The 16,904-nt window shown below is 35.2% G+C and overlaps 1 protein-coding gene across 8 annotated transcripts in view; it reads right to left on the bottom strand.

Moving 5' to 3' along the window:
* Positions 1-16,904, bottom strand: part of lama2 (laminin, alpha 2) — a 203,708-nt gene that overhangs the window by 34,628 nt on the left and 152,176 nt on the right. For all 8 annotated transcript variants that reach the window (XM_088626879.1, XM_088626882.1, XM_088626883.1 and 5 more), the window contains 8 exons: positions 13,895-14,037; positions 13,116-13,214; positions 8,605-8,716; positions 4,662-4,824; positions 2,469-2,679; positions 2,004-2,120; positions 1,614-1,777; positions 1,018-1,156 (listed from right to left, as the gene is read on the bottom strand). In XM_088626879.1, coding sequence (XP_088483005.1) covers positions 1,018-1,156; positions 1,614-1,777; positions 2,004-2,120; positions 2,469-2,679; positions 4,662-4,824; positions 8,605-8,716; positions 13,116-13,214; positions 13,895-14,037 — 1,148 coding nt within the window. The remainder of the gene's footprint in view (positions 1-1,017; positions 1,157-1,613; positions 1,778-2,003; positions 2,121-2,468; positions 2,680-4,661; positions 4,825-8,604; positions 8,717-13,115; positions 13,215-13,894; positions 14,038-16,904) is intronic.

Below are 16,904 nucleotides of genomic sequence, written 5' to 3'. Positions count from 1 at the left end.
GAATTTAACAGAAAAAATACAAAGATACAAAACCTCCTTTTATTAATCAAACATCTTCAATATGAAGTAAATATGTCTGTGAAGGAAATTTTGAAGCTATAGCAATTCCCTACTTAAAGTTTCCCTGTTCATTTAGTTAACAGCATAAAGATAATACCGTACAGGAACAGACAGGTGTCTAGTAGAAGAATATCTAGAAGGATGAATAATTCAATATTGCAAAGCAAAGTGAAATATAGATAAGTGCATATACTGTACAGAATAATGTGTAATGCAAAAGTACAAGTGATGCAATAAATATGGTTGACTGCAGATCTGACCTTAGTGCAGTTAGATTGAAAAGAATGATTGGGAGTCACACCAGTGGGTATAAATGTTAAGACTGGGAACAAATGAGAAGAGACAGATTGGTTCCATCTGCTCTAGAGTCCCGTACAAGAAGGTTGCTCATTGAAAAATTCTAATTTAACAATTAGGTGAAGTGTAAAAGTGTGATTTATTGTATTTTCATTATTATGATATCTATTGTTTGTTTTGATTGTATGCAAATCTGGATAAGAGCATCTGACAAGAAATACTAGTTCTATCACCACTCCTGTTATCATTATTACTACTCATAAGTAGAACAATCTGTTTAAATACAGTCATTTAATTATTTGAATTGAATATTATATTTAAAATAGAATGTGTATTGCTTCAAAATTCCTGAAAATATTATTGATAACAATTTGCGTTTACAAACAGAGAGAAAAGTTACAATTTAAGTTAATAAAAAAAGGCCTCAGCACTGCCTTGGACATTAGGCACCCCAGGACTCTCGGAAACATGATATATCATTTCAGAGCATTTCTTTTCTCCCTGAAGAATTTAAATTAGAAAAAGCAGGACTTTGATCTCAGAAGCATAGAAAATTGAAATGAATAAGGAAATGCGAACATTTAAAGCATAAATCTTTTGCAGTTCAACATGTTAAAAAATCCACTCTGAACACAGCACAGAATAGAAGGATGTTCTTACCAGTTGCACAGCTTCAGTGCCATGGGCCTTTGCTTGCTTAGCAACCCTCTCAGCTTCTTCAATAAAATCTTTAATGTTGCTGTAAGCTTTGAAAGCCGCCGTGGCATTAAATGACAGATTTTTAGCTTCTGCTAGGATGCTGTGGATTTGGATAAACTGTGTTAACAGCGGGGACAGCAAAACCTGCTTACCTCCTACAGTATCTAAAACACAAAGCAACTCCAAGGTTTAAACAGCTCTACTTATCCACAAATGATTTCAAGATACTAATTTTAATTTTTAATATCTGTTGTTCTGAACTTCAAAAAACAGGATCTTTGTTTCACATTTTAATCCATAAACTGCACAATTCGATCACATAAGACATTATACTGGAACAGAGAGATGCTGTCACATACTGTGTTTTCGTAAAAATAACATCAACAGTACAGTATTATGTTTTTCATTAATAGAGTTTAATTTTGTACAACCATTTTACAATTACTGTTTTTGCACTGTAAAATAAATTATTAACTATAGACTTTTTATGACTACCTTCTCTTTGGAAACGTTTGAAGAGGAAACATTTTTTTGGCTGACATAAGACAACCACTTACCCATCCAAAATGCTTGAGGAGTCGTTGAGTTGAGCAGCATGGTTCTCAGCCTCAAGAATCAGCTCTGGGAGGTTTTTTTCTTTCAAGCCTTTGGTCAGCTCACTGACTTTATAATCCAGTTGATCGTGCAGAGGCCCCAAGTCCCTCTCTATTTCCTCCAGGTCCTAGGATAATCATAACACGGAGCCTCATTTTCACATTCTTAATAGGGGTTTTTGATTCCCATGAGTTTATAATGTTATCCTTTATGACATCCATCCTTATGAGAATACAGAATCTTTCTTGTGAATGACCCATCAGGCTATTGCAGAAGGGGTAAGAATGTGTTTTTACTGGGAAATGCAGATAGGTTGTAATCTGGCACACACATCCGTATACTGTAGTTGATACCTCGATTTCTTGATTGACGTTATCTAAGAGCAGGTTTGCTTCTGCAAGGATTCGTTCCCCTTCAGCTAGGACATCATCGGTGTTCTTCTTTGCTCCGCTAACAGCCTCTTTCTTTTTCTGTGTTCAGGCAAAAGAATCATTATCTTTAATTATATAGATATACAGTAGTACTTATTGTAAACAATATTGTTATACATTAAGATCTTTCTGCAGCAGTAACATCAACAACAATAATAATTATACTACAGTATAATAATAAAGTGCCTCTAAATGGTATTATTTCTTGGTGATTTTAAATTTCACTTTCTGTAGTTAAATGTAGGAATTTGGGACAGCAAAATGTGTAACATAATGCTGTTATGTACTTTGAAAATTAAGTCAAGGCCAGACAGTTCCAAACATGTCAGAGCACATTACTTGAAGGCCACAATAAAGCTTCTGGATCTTCTGAGTGAGGGCACTGACCTCCAAGGCAGTCATGTTCCTCTGGTTCACAGCAGATAAGGCATTAGTCTCCCGGATTTTCCTCTGTGCTTCTCTCAGCAGATCCTGTGCGTCATCCAGCTTGTTCTTATAATCTGTCAGTTTATTTGTCACCTCCAGTTTAAGGTCCGTGGTTGCTTGATGTGGGTCACCAAAAACCCTCTTCACTTTTTGTAGAAGGGTATGAGCAGCACTGAAATAGCCCAATACAATAAATCATTGGTTGTTTCATATTTAAAAAAAGCTTTTTTTAAAAAAGAAACATGCAGTATGCAAGCAATTTGTGGACATATAATGGGTGAACAACTTAAATTCTACTCATGTATAAACATTTTTTTAATGTTGGTTTAATTTAAAATTCTAAACTTATAGCATTTCCATCACTCTGCCACTAGATGGTTCTGTTTATATTTGTAAAAGTGCAGGTAGTTATAAAATAGGAAAAACACCACTAAATTAATTTCAGTTAGATGAAAACTGTCACTCACACCCACCTCAATCTTTTATTAGGTGATTATAAAACAATTCATTAATTAATGTTCATCAAACGCATAAAAGCAATCAAATTAATGCCTTGCAAAAGTATTCAGGCCTTTGCATAGTTTTTACATTCTGTTGCTTTAAAGCTTGCAGTCATGACTTTGAAGTACAGTAGCAATTAATATTTGTTATGTACACCACCTACTGCACACACTAAAAGCAAAAAAAATAAATAGATAATTAAAAATGAAAGAAAATATGAAAAGTCATGATTGCATAACAATTCAAACACTCTGCTTTGGCAAATCTAAATTAAAGTGTGCACAAATACCTTAACGAGCCACACAATTTGCCCCCTTTACTATATGTGCAGTAATTGTGGTTCTTATGATTTCAGAACAAAAACACCTGCCACTGTGAGGTTTCCTGGTTAGGCAGTGAATTTCAAGCAAAACTAAACCAAAAAGCAAGTCAAAGAAATAGTCAATGAAAAGAACAGTTCAGGAGAAGGGTAGAAAAATAATATTGAGGTCTGTGCATATCCCTGAAGGTGTAGTTTGCTCACACCACCTAAACTCTGCCCAGATCAGGACTAATTGGAACTTTTTTATGTAATTATATTGTGTTTCATCCGGTATAAAACAAATACAGCACCTCAGCCAGGAAACACCATTTCTAAAGTCATGCTATGGGAATTCTATTCTCAGCAGTTGCATGACTGAAGGAAAACTGTAGGGAAGTACAGGCAATACTTGAGGAATACCTGTTTTAGTCTGTTGAAGATGAATAACTTGAGTGACAATTCACCTTTCAGCAGGACAGTGACTCAACGTGCAAGACCATAACTACAATGACTTAAGTCAATGTCCTCGAATGGTTAAAGGTGCTGACTTGAACCCTACTGAGAATTCCTATTCCTACAGTACTTCAAACTTGAGACTTAAAAACTGCTGTCCATCAATAATCTCAAAGCAATCTGAGAGAGCCTCAGCAGATCTGCTAAAACGAATAGGCAACATTTGCATCAAGGCAGTGTCTGACGTAAAAGACTTGTGGCTGTAATTTCTGACAAGGGTGCTTCCACCATATGTTGAGTTCATGGGTCTGAATACATAAGCAATCAACATACAGTATTTCAGTTTTTCTCCTTAGTTTTGTTTTTTGCCAATGTGTACTTCAATTGATCTTAAAGTATTAAATTTAAAGAAATGTCTATACTTGATTTAGTAATTTGACTAAATGGACACCATAGGAACAGTGTCCCTTGAAAGGCACTGTTTATGTGTAGAAAACACCATATCACAGGCAGATAATTATTCAAAGGCAAGTTACTGTACTTGAAATAAGACAGTCGTATAGCATATACTGTAGCAATCAATAATTTTTAAACTGGTAAAACTCTAATATGAAGCCACTAACCCTAATATCACACCTGAAGAAGGCTCCACAGGTGAAATGTTGTGTTTCTTTTCTTCTCTTTTCAGCACGGAATAAACATTTACTTGTTCCTTTGCAGCCTATGCATGCTGACGCAGCTTCCTACTTGAACTACTTAACCCAGGTACTGCAGATACTCTCTCATGTAAGCTGTTCTCTTCAGCTTACTGTTGACCACTTCAACAACAACCACAACAATAACCATAGCAACAACAAAAACAAACAACAATAATGTGCAGGAACAGTAATGAAACTTACTCTAATTCCTCTTCTGCTATTTGCTTCTGTTCACCCAATTTTCTCCTCCGAAGCTCCACCAGCATCTTCTCAATATCTTTGTGCATCTCCTGAATACTTTTCTCAGGGACTCCATTTCGGATGCCAAGAGTTTCATTAAGTTTTTTAGCTTTGTCTTTCAAGGCTGAAAAGGTGGGCATTAATCAAAGAATTAAAGTAGTATATTGTACATAATATAACACATAATATACCATTATTGTATTTGCAATATAAAGAAGAGTGACTTCAGGTAAAGGCTAATGATGTAGTAATGTGTTTCAAAAAGAATGCAGACCCACTTATTTATTCTCTCTTTTAAAACTGCAGAAATCACAGCAATCCAAAAGTCTGCTCTTCTTCTGCCTATTTTGCAAAGATAGTGATACGCTAGACACTAATGGCTATAGACTATGGTCTATTATTCTAAGATTGTGGAAAAAAAGGCAGTTAAGCTCTTTTTTTAGAAAGCAACTGTAATTTATTTGATACACTACCTGGTTTCTGTAGATGTGTTGTGGCTGCCTTTAAATATATCTCAATTACATTATCACGGCTCTTGATACAAAACTGTGCAAGTTTCTTTATAGCTTTTGATACTGTGCATCATTCATTACTGTTAAGTAGCTGATATAAACTCCCCTGTGTAGTTTCTGGAATTACTTACAAAACAACATACTGTATAGTGTATAAAACTGGACAGATTTGTTTCATAGCCAGTTGTTTCAGTTACTAATGGAGTCCCTCAGGGCTCTGTTTAGGGCCCCACTCTTTTTCTATCTACATACTGTATATTGACAATATGGCTCAGAAAAGTTGAAAAAAGTCAGGATTTATAAATATCTAAGCATATGACTCCTTTAACTTTCAAACCTGATATTGTTCATTTAGATGTCATGCCTAGACTTGGTTTTCTTTATTGCAACAAATTTAGTTTAATATTTTCCTCTAGACATGCACTTATTCTTTCATATGGAGTTGTCTCAACTCCATATCTTGGTTTATTAGTCTATGGTTATGTGGTTTATGAGCACTAAAACTACTAAGGGAAACTTGACGCCTTAAGCTCCTCTTCCATAGACTTTTCACTGGCCCCTCAATCATTGTATTCTGATTCTTCCTCTTTGATTCAGTGATGCACACACTGTATGCCAGATGAATGCATCACTGGCATTCATTTACAGATCTTTAATTTGGGAAACACCAAACACATTCCCAAAAACATCCAAAAGACTGCAGTAGTCTACAATTTAAAACGGTCTCTTTTATTAAACCGAACCTCCCTAAAGCAAACACTGGCTTTGGGTCCACGTCATTTATGATTGCTGCTGCCAATGACTGGAACAATTTAGAGAGGAAGTGCCAACAACCCACCTTGATATCTGAGGGTGTATTTGCATTTGTTAATACTGCCACATCTTGTAATACTATTTTGTATTGAGTGTAGTTTTCTTTCTATCTTTGTCCGCTGCATAACATTGGTATAGTCAGTTTATCTCTGTTAAGCGGGAGTCCTTTCTTATCTGATTAAATACAGGAATATTGTGTACAGTATGTTGCAATCTTGGACAACAGCTGAAAAGCTTTGTGATACTGTAGTCTTTCGATCTTGTAAAGACACCAAGGAAGCATGCTGCAGGTCAATTGCTGCCCTGCCAAATGGTCAAAGTGGTTTGGTGTGGCAGTAGCCAGCCTGCCTAGATCACAGAGAACAAGGCTTGATTCCAATTGTATGGTTCAGAATTCCTCTTTCAGTGCTTTAAAATGACTTATTATTGTATTGTACATCACATCGAGTACCTTAGAACAATAATGTTGCTTATATTGTTCAAGACGCTACTCTGAAATCACAGAGCTCAAACATATGTAATATAATAACTGTTCTAGGATATATTAACATGAAAAATGTTAATAATGAGAAGTGAAATGAAACACTGTACACTTAATACTATCAGGTGGTCATCAAAGTAAGATGCAATAGTTGATCTCTGTTAAAGTACTTGTAATCTGCACAATCTGTGGGTCATCAGTGAGGGATAGTACTTTGTGTAAATAAAGCCCTGTGATTGTCTTGGCAAAACTCTTTTAAGGAATACAAGCACAGAAAAAATCATCTATATCTGTACAACATTCTACAGCCATTGCACTGTAGTTAAAGATTAGAGGACCTCAAAGAACAGAACAAAGTAAAAAATGACAAAAGCTGCAGTATGGTGTTTATTTTTTGCTAATGCTTCTTTAAAGTTGGTTTCAAAGAAATTTAAATTTTGTGTGGCAGCTTGATTTACTTTAATCAAATTAAATTGGTCTTCTTTGAAATCCAAATCTAATCAGTTTGAAAGGAGAGAAGTGACTCTGTGGATTCTCATTTAAATAATTTAAATATAAACCACCAAATTAAAATGAAGATGAAACACGATTAGCTGCAATATTATTTTTTCTTTAATTTCTAAGAGTTCAAAAGTGAAAATTTCACAGATTAAAAAGACAATAGATATACATATTAAAGCACTGTAGTTCAAAGTAATGACATTGTATGGGTATATGTTATTTAATTTTTCAATGGGTGTGGAAAAGACTAAATAAATGTTAAAATGTCTCTCTTTTTATGTCCCAAAAAATAAAATTTAAAATGTAATATTCAATTAATCCAAAATCCTACATAAAAAATGAAACCATAGTATTAAAGACAATATAAAGACAAATATACAAGAATTAATGATATTTACTTTTTCATTATTCTCTTTTGAAGGATAATGGTTTTAGTTTATCGTGACTTCAGTCAGACACACCGATGCCATGACAAGACAACCTGTTGTCATGACAGCTTTCACTTAAGCATGCTTCGCGTGCGATGATAACTCTGCAATGAATCTCTGTGCCTCTGACATTACTGAATTGTGGTGAACGGATGTGTTTTAGACACTGGTGGCTGCTGTTAGTCCATCACATTTAATTCATTACTTAAAACTGGCTATAAATAAGGAAGCCAGAGGTGAACCAGTGGGAAGCCTTGCAAAACCATATCGTGGGCAACCAAGCTACTCCACTACTGCTTATTAGGACTGCCATCTGGCCCCAGTGTAACAGGTCACCCTGAGACTCTGCAGGAGTTTCAAGCCGCATTTAAAATGATATAAATTAACACATTAATTCAGTGTGATTAAACTATTTGCTTCATTCCCCCTGTATCAACAAAAAGCTTCCATGAATTGCTCCACATAAATAGCTTATGATTTCCGGGAAAGATAAAAACATTGGATTTAATATTGATTGACAGGTGATAGAAAGTTTAGAATATGGATAACAAACTGTAAAATAACTGCCATAAAATATTCAAGATAACATATGACTGTAAACAGTATGTTTTATTTAGGAAAGTTATATTTTTACGCTTTCTCAGTATAATTAAGCACACATGTGATCTTAATTACAATACTTATCTTAAGATTAATGGTTAAATTGCATTTTAATTTATTCCATTTTGCAGGCAGTTTGAAAAACCTCTTCACATCACAATGCAGCTAGAAGTTGGTAGCCTTAGGCCAGGCACCAATTCTGCTCCTTATTTACAGCAGGCGTTCCTTATCTAATCATTTTAGCAGACCATAGATTTTTAATGAAGATGTAAAAATCGTATAATTATATGTTACAAACAGCAGTAATAGAAAATATATAAATACAATTTTCAATTGCTAAAACATACTTTATGCTTCATTTAATGCCAGTCAAATTGCTGATTTACAAAAAGGAGAAAGACCTACTGTATATTGTTTTTATTAATCACTAACATTATCAAAACTGAGAGAAACAGAAAAATAAATGTGAAAATAAATCTTTGAATTTATTATTTTGAAAAAAAAATTTAACCATACTGTGAAAACTTTCACTGAAAGATTTAACAAGGAAATAAATAAATAAATGGTACCTTCAGCAGCTTGTAATGCATTCTTCACAAATGTATCTAAGTCTTCTGCCCTTTTGTGAGTTCTTTCTGCATCAGCATCTGTTTGTTCACCATCTGCAGATACCTTGTTTGCCTGTGAGAACACACAAAACAGGTTTTTCAAATGAAGTCTACTTTTACAGATAAAAGTTATAAAAAAATACTTGAATAAAGCAAGAAGTAGTTTGAAGTCTGCCCTTATGTACTATAAATACTCAAGATAATTAAATTTAATTCTGTCTATCTTTCTTAATTTCTTCAAACAAGGAATGTTAGCAGTAGGGTGAGGTAAAGTCTATAATTTGGTATGAAGTACTGAGATTTACAGAAAGCCTTTGACAAGATTTCATTAAAAAGGTTTCATTTCATGTTAAAAACCATAGGAATCCAAGGCGATGTTTATATATGACCTCAGAACTGGCTAATGGACAGAACACAGAATATTATAATAAGGGGAGAGAATGCTAATTAGACTAAAGTAATGAGTAGATCTTTCTTATTCATATAACATTATCTATATACTAGTTTATCTAACAGACATGTCTAACTTGTACACTATATTACACATAAATAAGTGCACCAAACACACTTTATCACCTAGTGCTTAACCTGGTCCCAAATGGTGACCCTCCACAATCAGTAACGGCATGTCACCATTAAAGGAAAATATAAAAGGAAATTTCATGAAGGTAGGAAGAACGTCCATTAAAGACATAAAATAGGAAAAATATATCTTGAGCAGATTAAAAGAGGAGTTTATTTGGACGTACTGTATCATTGTCCTCAATAAGACGATGAAAGAAAGCCATAAAAAAACCAAAGACATGTTGAAGATATAGAGTGAAAAGAGCATAGTTAAAATGATGTTTCGTTTAAACTATAGAAAGTATTGGTAGGACCTCATTTGGAAAAATGGAAAGAAATACACACCAAAAATACTGTACTCCATTCTAATGTACAGTACATGTTATCAATGCTTGAACTTCAGAGAAGTTCCTGATGTAGGCTCTTCTGTGATACAACATTGATAGTTTGTAATAAATTGGCATGGAGCAGAAAGTAAGCGTCTTTCTCATTTTACTGTTGAAGTCCTTATTTTGTGAAATTTATACAAATGTGGTCACCATACTGCAAAATGTATGCTGCTGCTCTGTAATCAGTTCAAAGGCAAACAATGTTAAATCTACAGTAAGTCTTAAAGGAAAATATTGAGCAGATGGGTTCAATTAAATTAATCTTTTTATGTTTGAGCAAATGATGGTATGATGCTTTGTATAACATTTCAGTTTTGTTATTTCATACAGTGAACATATAGAATAAGCAAAGTCCTTCAGCACTTGTTACTTGTTACTTGTTACTTTAGGTTTGTTGAGATATGAGTAGCTTTGTCATCATGCTAAAGAATTTATTATCAACTACTTAAACATCTAGGATGTTACTAGAATGATGCTTTTTAATAGATAGGTTTAATGTTCAATTTGTACACCAAGGTTTACACACTTAAAACAAAAGGTTACTTAAATCAACATTAGTTAGACTGAGTCCCTTTGCACTATACTGTATGTCATTTTGAAATTTGCACTTTTTTAAATTTCAATGACAACATTTTGAATAGCCATCTTCAGACTATTCTTTAGTTTAGGTATCATTTTCAACAGCTATGGTACACTCCACAAAGTGGAATGATAAATGTACTTACAATTATGCATATATTCAACATTTTCAAAACTTGTTTCTATATAATTAACTCCTCTACAATAATAAAACAATCAATCAATCAAGGTTTATTTATCAATGCATAAACAGTACAGTATACAGCGGTGTTGTCCCCGAGCTCGTTAAGAGGGATAGAAGAGCAGAAGGACAGGAATTTATAGAGATTAGATTAAAATTAAGATACAATAAATTGCAATTTACAATACAATTTACAGATTGTGCGAAAGTAACACGAGGATAGGAGGTGTTTAGCGCTCTTCGTATGTGTCCTGAGAGTGCAAGTGACAGGAGGGCGCCGGTGCACCTGTCAGTTCAAGGAGGTTGTCTATTCACCAGCGGCCGTTTGAGTAATTGTAGGGGTCTGCAGTGGTTGGCTGTTTAGCAGTCTTACAACCTGGGGGAAGAAGCTGTTATGAAACCTGGTGGTCTTGGTCTGTATACTTTGGTATCGTTTTCCGGATGGTAGTAGAGAGAACGAGCTGTGGTTAGGGTGACTGGGGTTCCTGAGGATAGACCTGGCCTTCTTGAGGCATCTAATAGAGTAGATATCCTCGATGTATGGTAGTACGCAGTTGGTAGTGTTTTGAGCCAGTTTTACCACCTTCTAGAGTACCTTGCACTCTCGGGCGAAGTAGTTGCTTTCGAAGGATGCTTTCAGTGGTGCACCTGTAAAAATTGTAAGGATTTTAAGGATGTTTGATGGCATGCTGAACTGCAGAGAAAGAATAGGTGCTGCTGCGCTGTCTTGGCTACGAGGTTGGTGTGGTGGGTCCAGGTTAGATCGTCTGTGATGTTGACACCCAGGAATTTGAAACTGTTGGCTCTCTCCACTGTGGACCCGTTGATGTGAATGGGTGCATGGTCTGATCCTAGATGCTTCCTGTAGTCCACGATCAGCTCCGTAGTTTTACTGGTGTTCAGAGAGAGGTTGTCGTCCTGAGACCATGCTGTTAGCGTTTCTACTTCTTCCCTGTACGCGGTTTCATCACCGTAAAACACACAAGGTATGAATAAAGACCATGCTAAGCCTGTTAGTTTCAGAAGCTAAAAATTGTGCCACTGTGTGTCCATTCTATGTTTTTATTATTAGTTTTAAATGTGTGAAAAGCAGAAAAAAAACATGTGCAGAACAGGACAGTACAAGATTACTGTTCTCTGCTTCATCATCAGCTCTGCTTCTTCCTTTAAAAGACAGTACAGTATTTAAATATTATATGGTTTCTGTGCATTTAGTAACATCTACTAGAAAATCACCAAAAAGTATTAGAATTGGTAATATTTATTAAATGATTTACAAAACATACAAATTCATGGAAATGACATTCCAGACCTTTTCTTTATTACGTAATCACTGTCCCTGTCTCCACCAATAAAAGGAATAAAAAAAATAGGAAAAGGACAGCAACAAGTTACAATCCCTTTGCTCCTAAACCCCTCTCCTTGTCAAATCTATGACTCTTATTCTGTACCATCATGACACAAACATAGACGATCTCCCCTCCCATTACAGTCTAACACTGTATATCATTACAAGAAATCCCATCAGCAAGAGGATAATAAGAAACAGAATAGAAAAATTATTTCTTTATAAAAAATGCATGTACAGTATATAAACTATACACTGTATAATACACAGAGATTAGTTTAATAGAATAATAACCCTGAAAAAAAAAGTTCACATAACATCTCAGTTTCCAATGATAATTTTCAACTAAAAGGCCTAGATGGACTAAATCAACTATGCTGATCCTACGCAATCAAAAGGCAATCTGAATGGAGGGATGTGGCAGACATACACAAAAAAAGAAAGGTGAGAAATTTATATTAATATATTAACAATATATTAGAATCCTTCAAAAGAGAAAGAAGAAAACTGTGTTTTTTCTACTACTCCATTGGAGCTCGGTAGACAGTCCCTTGCATAGGTAAACAGACACTCTCCACCACCATGAAGGAGTTTTAGGCACTGTAGAGTAAAGCATAAGAGACTGGATGCCTGCTATACTTTGTGACCTCCTCATTAGTGAACTCAGGCATATCTCTGTTGGGCTCTGCTGAACAGTAATCCAGATAAAAAACACATTGAGTGAACAAGGCCAGGTTTCCTGCATTCTTCCAAACAGTCCTGTCTGTCAGGGAAGAAGAGAGGTCTGGAGATAAATACCCGGGGCTTGTATAGGCCTCTAGAGTGATTCCCATATACAGTATATACTGTAGGAGCTTCACACTTGGAAACCACACAAGGGTTGTTTTTTTTTCACAATTCCGTTAAGATCATCACACTCAAGTGTCATCCTCCAGTTCAGCCATCATGTGGTTCTGGAGCTTCGCTGTGTTTCGCATCAGTTTCGCTGTGTACGCAATCCTGTTGATCATCCATGACAAATCCAGTTTCAAGATCTGAGAGATTCAGTCCTTAGCTACTGTATCACGACAAATCGGTGAGTTCACCACTGGTCTTTTAGATTTCAGAGGTTGTGCTTCCTGCTCCCTTCTTGAGTGATCCAGCAGAGAAGTTATATTTACCCTTTCAGGACAATCAAACCTCTTTCACTTTCTTCTTATTTGTTGAAGGAGCACCGGTTTCTGTGTCTTTGCCACCTCTTGGCAATGGATCACAAACACAGATGAAATGAAAGACTCAGATGAGGGAGATAACAGACACAAGAGGAGTGGGAGCTCTAAAAGACTCCTACACCACCATACCAACCAAATGATCTCCCATTGAGAGTTTCCAGGTGAGGCTAGAAATGGACATCAAAGTATTTTTGACTTACCCGGCTTAAAAGCTCATCCATCTCTGTAACCAGTGTTTCCAGATTACTGTCAGCCAGCTGGAGTAGTCTCTCTGGTGCTCTTTGGGGTGATAGCAAATACTGCAAAAGAAAAAGATTGTAATGTGTAATCAGGCTTTTTGGGTTTAGTGAAACTCTGATCTTAAAATGTAAAAGTCTCTCCGCTTACTTTCCACCTAACTTACTGCTTCAATTATACTGTATTTATCAATGTATATAGTCTTTGCCAAGAACATTTCACAGCTCTGTGGAAATATTTCTTCTAAGTTCTTAGCTCCTGATGGTTTGAATGATCTACCTGGTACACTTTCTTCCTTTATTGTCCCAGATGGGAAATTTGCATTGCAGGTAGGTAAATGACATAACACAATTCATTTAACACCACATGAATCCATTAACAAATAAGAAACATACATGTACAGCATGATTAAAAAGAAAAAATAATTATACTGTATATAAAGTAAAATATACAAACAGCTGTCCAAAAACCCCTCAGGTGGAAGAGCTCGGCTTTTAATAATTTGAAAGTGACAAGAAAACATGTTTAAAGCACTTGACAGATTACAGTATTTGAGCAATTAGACTTAGAAAATGTAATTGCAAGCAATTTTAAAGACAATTAAAAATATTTTCAATCCATATTTATGTAATAACAGTACACGTTTTGGACTTTTTTCTGCTTCAATAGAAAAATAATCACAAAAAATCAAAACAAATAAAATAATTCAAACTACATATATTTCTTTGTTAGAACACTTTACCTTTAACTCCTGTGTCATATTTTCAAATCTGTAAAGAATTTTGTACGGTGGAGGTAGGGGGCCAGTAAGGTTTACACTCATAACCATTCTTCCAAGGTTGTCTAAGTCATTTAGAAGAAGTCCTGTACAGTCATCATCACAAGCTAATATAAAGACAAAACAATGCAAGGTTAATCATGGTGTTTTATTTTAAGGACTTCACTATATATTTTAATGATTAAAAATAACAGACAAATAAGTTACTGAACTAATTATCTATTAATCAAAATAACTGAACATCACAAATGAAAAAATACACTTTTTAACAAAACCTTAAGCTAATACTTCTCCTTTTGAGCATTAAAAGCTCAAGTATTTGAAGGTTGTTTAAGATTAAACAGGACCAGCAAAAGAAGACCTTATTCCCAGTGTGATTTGTAATGAGTGAAAACTGTGTATTTCTGTTCTTCATAGGCACTCATTATTTTGTAAAGAGCACCAATACTAAACTACAGGGGAGTGCTTTTAAAAGCTGCAAACAGGAGGTACAGATTTATATAAAAGGTTGTGGGAGTCTGGAATAAGCTGCCCAGTCATGTTGTTGAAGCCAGTACCTTGGCTTCTTTCAAAAAACAGATGGATAAGATCAATTAGCTACTAAGAACCAAATTAACTAGATGGGCCAAATGGCTTCCTTTTATCTGCAGCCTGTCATGTGCACTTATGTAATATAGAAGGCTACAGTAAAGCTTTTGCATGGGTGTTCAGTATATACAAAGTTTAAAATATCAAACTATACTGTATATATGATATCATAAATATAATAAAGTTTATATATCATAAACTAAATAAACAGGCAAGCTATTTGAATATACAGTAGCATATACAAAATGAAGAATAAGATGTTCACATACTGTGTATCCATTCTCGTGGAATGCTTAGCTTGTTAAAAAAAATAAAAAATGCTGGTGATGAACTAAGTAAATTCAAACCTACTGCATGGATACATTTGCGTGCATACATTCAAAGTTACAGTATTAGTTCTCTTCGTAGAAACTGAAACATTGTAAATCAGAATATGGATAGAACATAAAGTGTAATAAATACAGTATCTAAATCTTAAAGGTTGCTGCTGGAAGAGGTGTTATTGGGGCCAGTAGGGGGCAGTCACCCTGCAGTCTATGTCTGTCCTAATCCCCCAGTATAGTGAAGGGACACTATACTGTAAAACAGGCACCGTCATTTGAATGAGATGTGAAACTGACTCTCTGTGGTCATTAAAAATCCCAGAGCATTTCTCGAAAAGAGTAGGGCTGTTATCCAGGCATCCTGGCCCAATTTCCTATTTTTTTGGCCTTTACCAATCATGGTTTCCTAATAATCCCCATATAAGAATTGGCTTAATTACTCTGTTCTCCTCCCCACTGATAGCTGGTGAGCGTACTTGTGCACTTTGGCTGCTGTACATTAATATCATAGTTTACATAACACTTGTATTACTTTCATAATTGCTTGATTGTAGAGGAAAAATAAAATTGGTTTTGACTTATCCAACATGTTGAGAGGGCACTCTATGTGAAATCCCCCATTTCCAAAATTAACAATAAAAAGTGCCCCTTCTAGTAAATGTGTGAGAAAAAACAGCTTGGCTGGCTATCTTGTAATAACGACATCTACTGTATAACCTCTTAGGTGTCAGTATTTAAAATTTAAGTGTTTTCTTGTATGGTCACTTCATTCCAGTTGGTGGTAATTCTATTAATCCAATGTACCAATCTGGTGACCAAGAAACCATCTACATAGAAGAATCATGTTCCTAACAGCCAGATATCTAAAATTGTGATTTGTAATACGTGCCCAATTATGTATTTACCTGAGGGGCAATTTAAATGACGTCACTAAGTAGAGAAAATTACATAACAAATAACTAAAAATGCTAATGTTTTAATAATTAAACATGGACGCCTCTTTCCTGTCTCTTTTTCTTTTCAGTTGCAGAGCAAATACATAGATCAACAAGAAGCTAATAAATGACACTGTGGACACCTTCGCCAATACACTTATCATGAATAAAAGTGTATTTGTTTGCATTGCACACTCCATGTAATAGGACAACCTTATCACTCTACAATCCCTGGGATACATACAAACAGGAAGAGGCTTTACGTTTTCCCTAATGTGAAATATATTTGCATGAAAAGTACACATGTTCCAAGACGAATACTAATGTCTAATTGCAGAGCTTTAACCATACGAGGTACTCTGAACAGTGTTTCTTTGCCTGTGACCATTTCCATAGAATGAGCAAGTGGTCAGTGTTGCTGATGTTATTGGAAGAAAAAGTGCAAAAAGAATCTTACATATTTAAGACAGCAATAGCATATTATTAATAAAAGGAAAAACAGGGATGTGCTTTTTCAGTCATCAGTAATTTGCAAGAAGTTTTTACTTTATGAATATTACAATAGGATATATAATTTTAAAATATGATTATATAGGAGATGCAGAAACACCCAAACCAAACACCTTCCAATGCATATATGTACATACTATACTAGGACTGGATATTACATTTCATCTAGTGTCTGGACAAACATACAGTACAGTTTGAGGGTATTACTAAGGTCTGAGGGATTGACTGTAAATGATTATCTTTGATTTTGTTAGTGGTGTCAGTTGTCTTAAGTTCTCTTGTCAATTTGTGTCCTCCCCTGTCAATACCACACATGAACGCCATAGAGTATATCCTGGTACCTCCTGCTGGGATGCAGCTTGTGTATCTGGTGGTGCCAGGTCGCCTGCTCTGTGGGTCTGTTTGAGTGTGTGGCTAGCAATGCTTGTGACTGGCTTGCCTCTGGAGGTAGAGCAATGTAGGTTCTCAAAGAAGCTCCATGAAAACAGAGCACTCATCCAACTCCAGAGTCTTTCAATCCTTGTAAAAAGACTGAAAAAGACCGGTCCATTTCTCCAATAAGATTATGCAATCCATTCAAAATAGTGGGCTTACTAATTTTTATTAGCAGAATTTTAA

This window comes from Lepisosteus platostomus, chromosome 3, assembly GCF_059453375.1.
Source record: "Lepisosteus platostomus isolate fLepPlt1 chromosome 3, fLepPlt1.hap1, whole genome shotgun sequence".
In the NCBI taxonomy this organism is placed as follows: Eukaryota; Metazoa; Chordata; class Actinopteri; order Semionotiformes; family Lepisosteidae; genus Lepisosteus; species Lepisosteus platostomus.
This window is presented reverse-complemented; position numbering and strand designations above follow the sequence as displayed.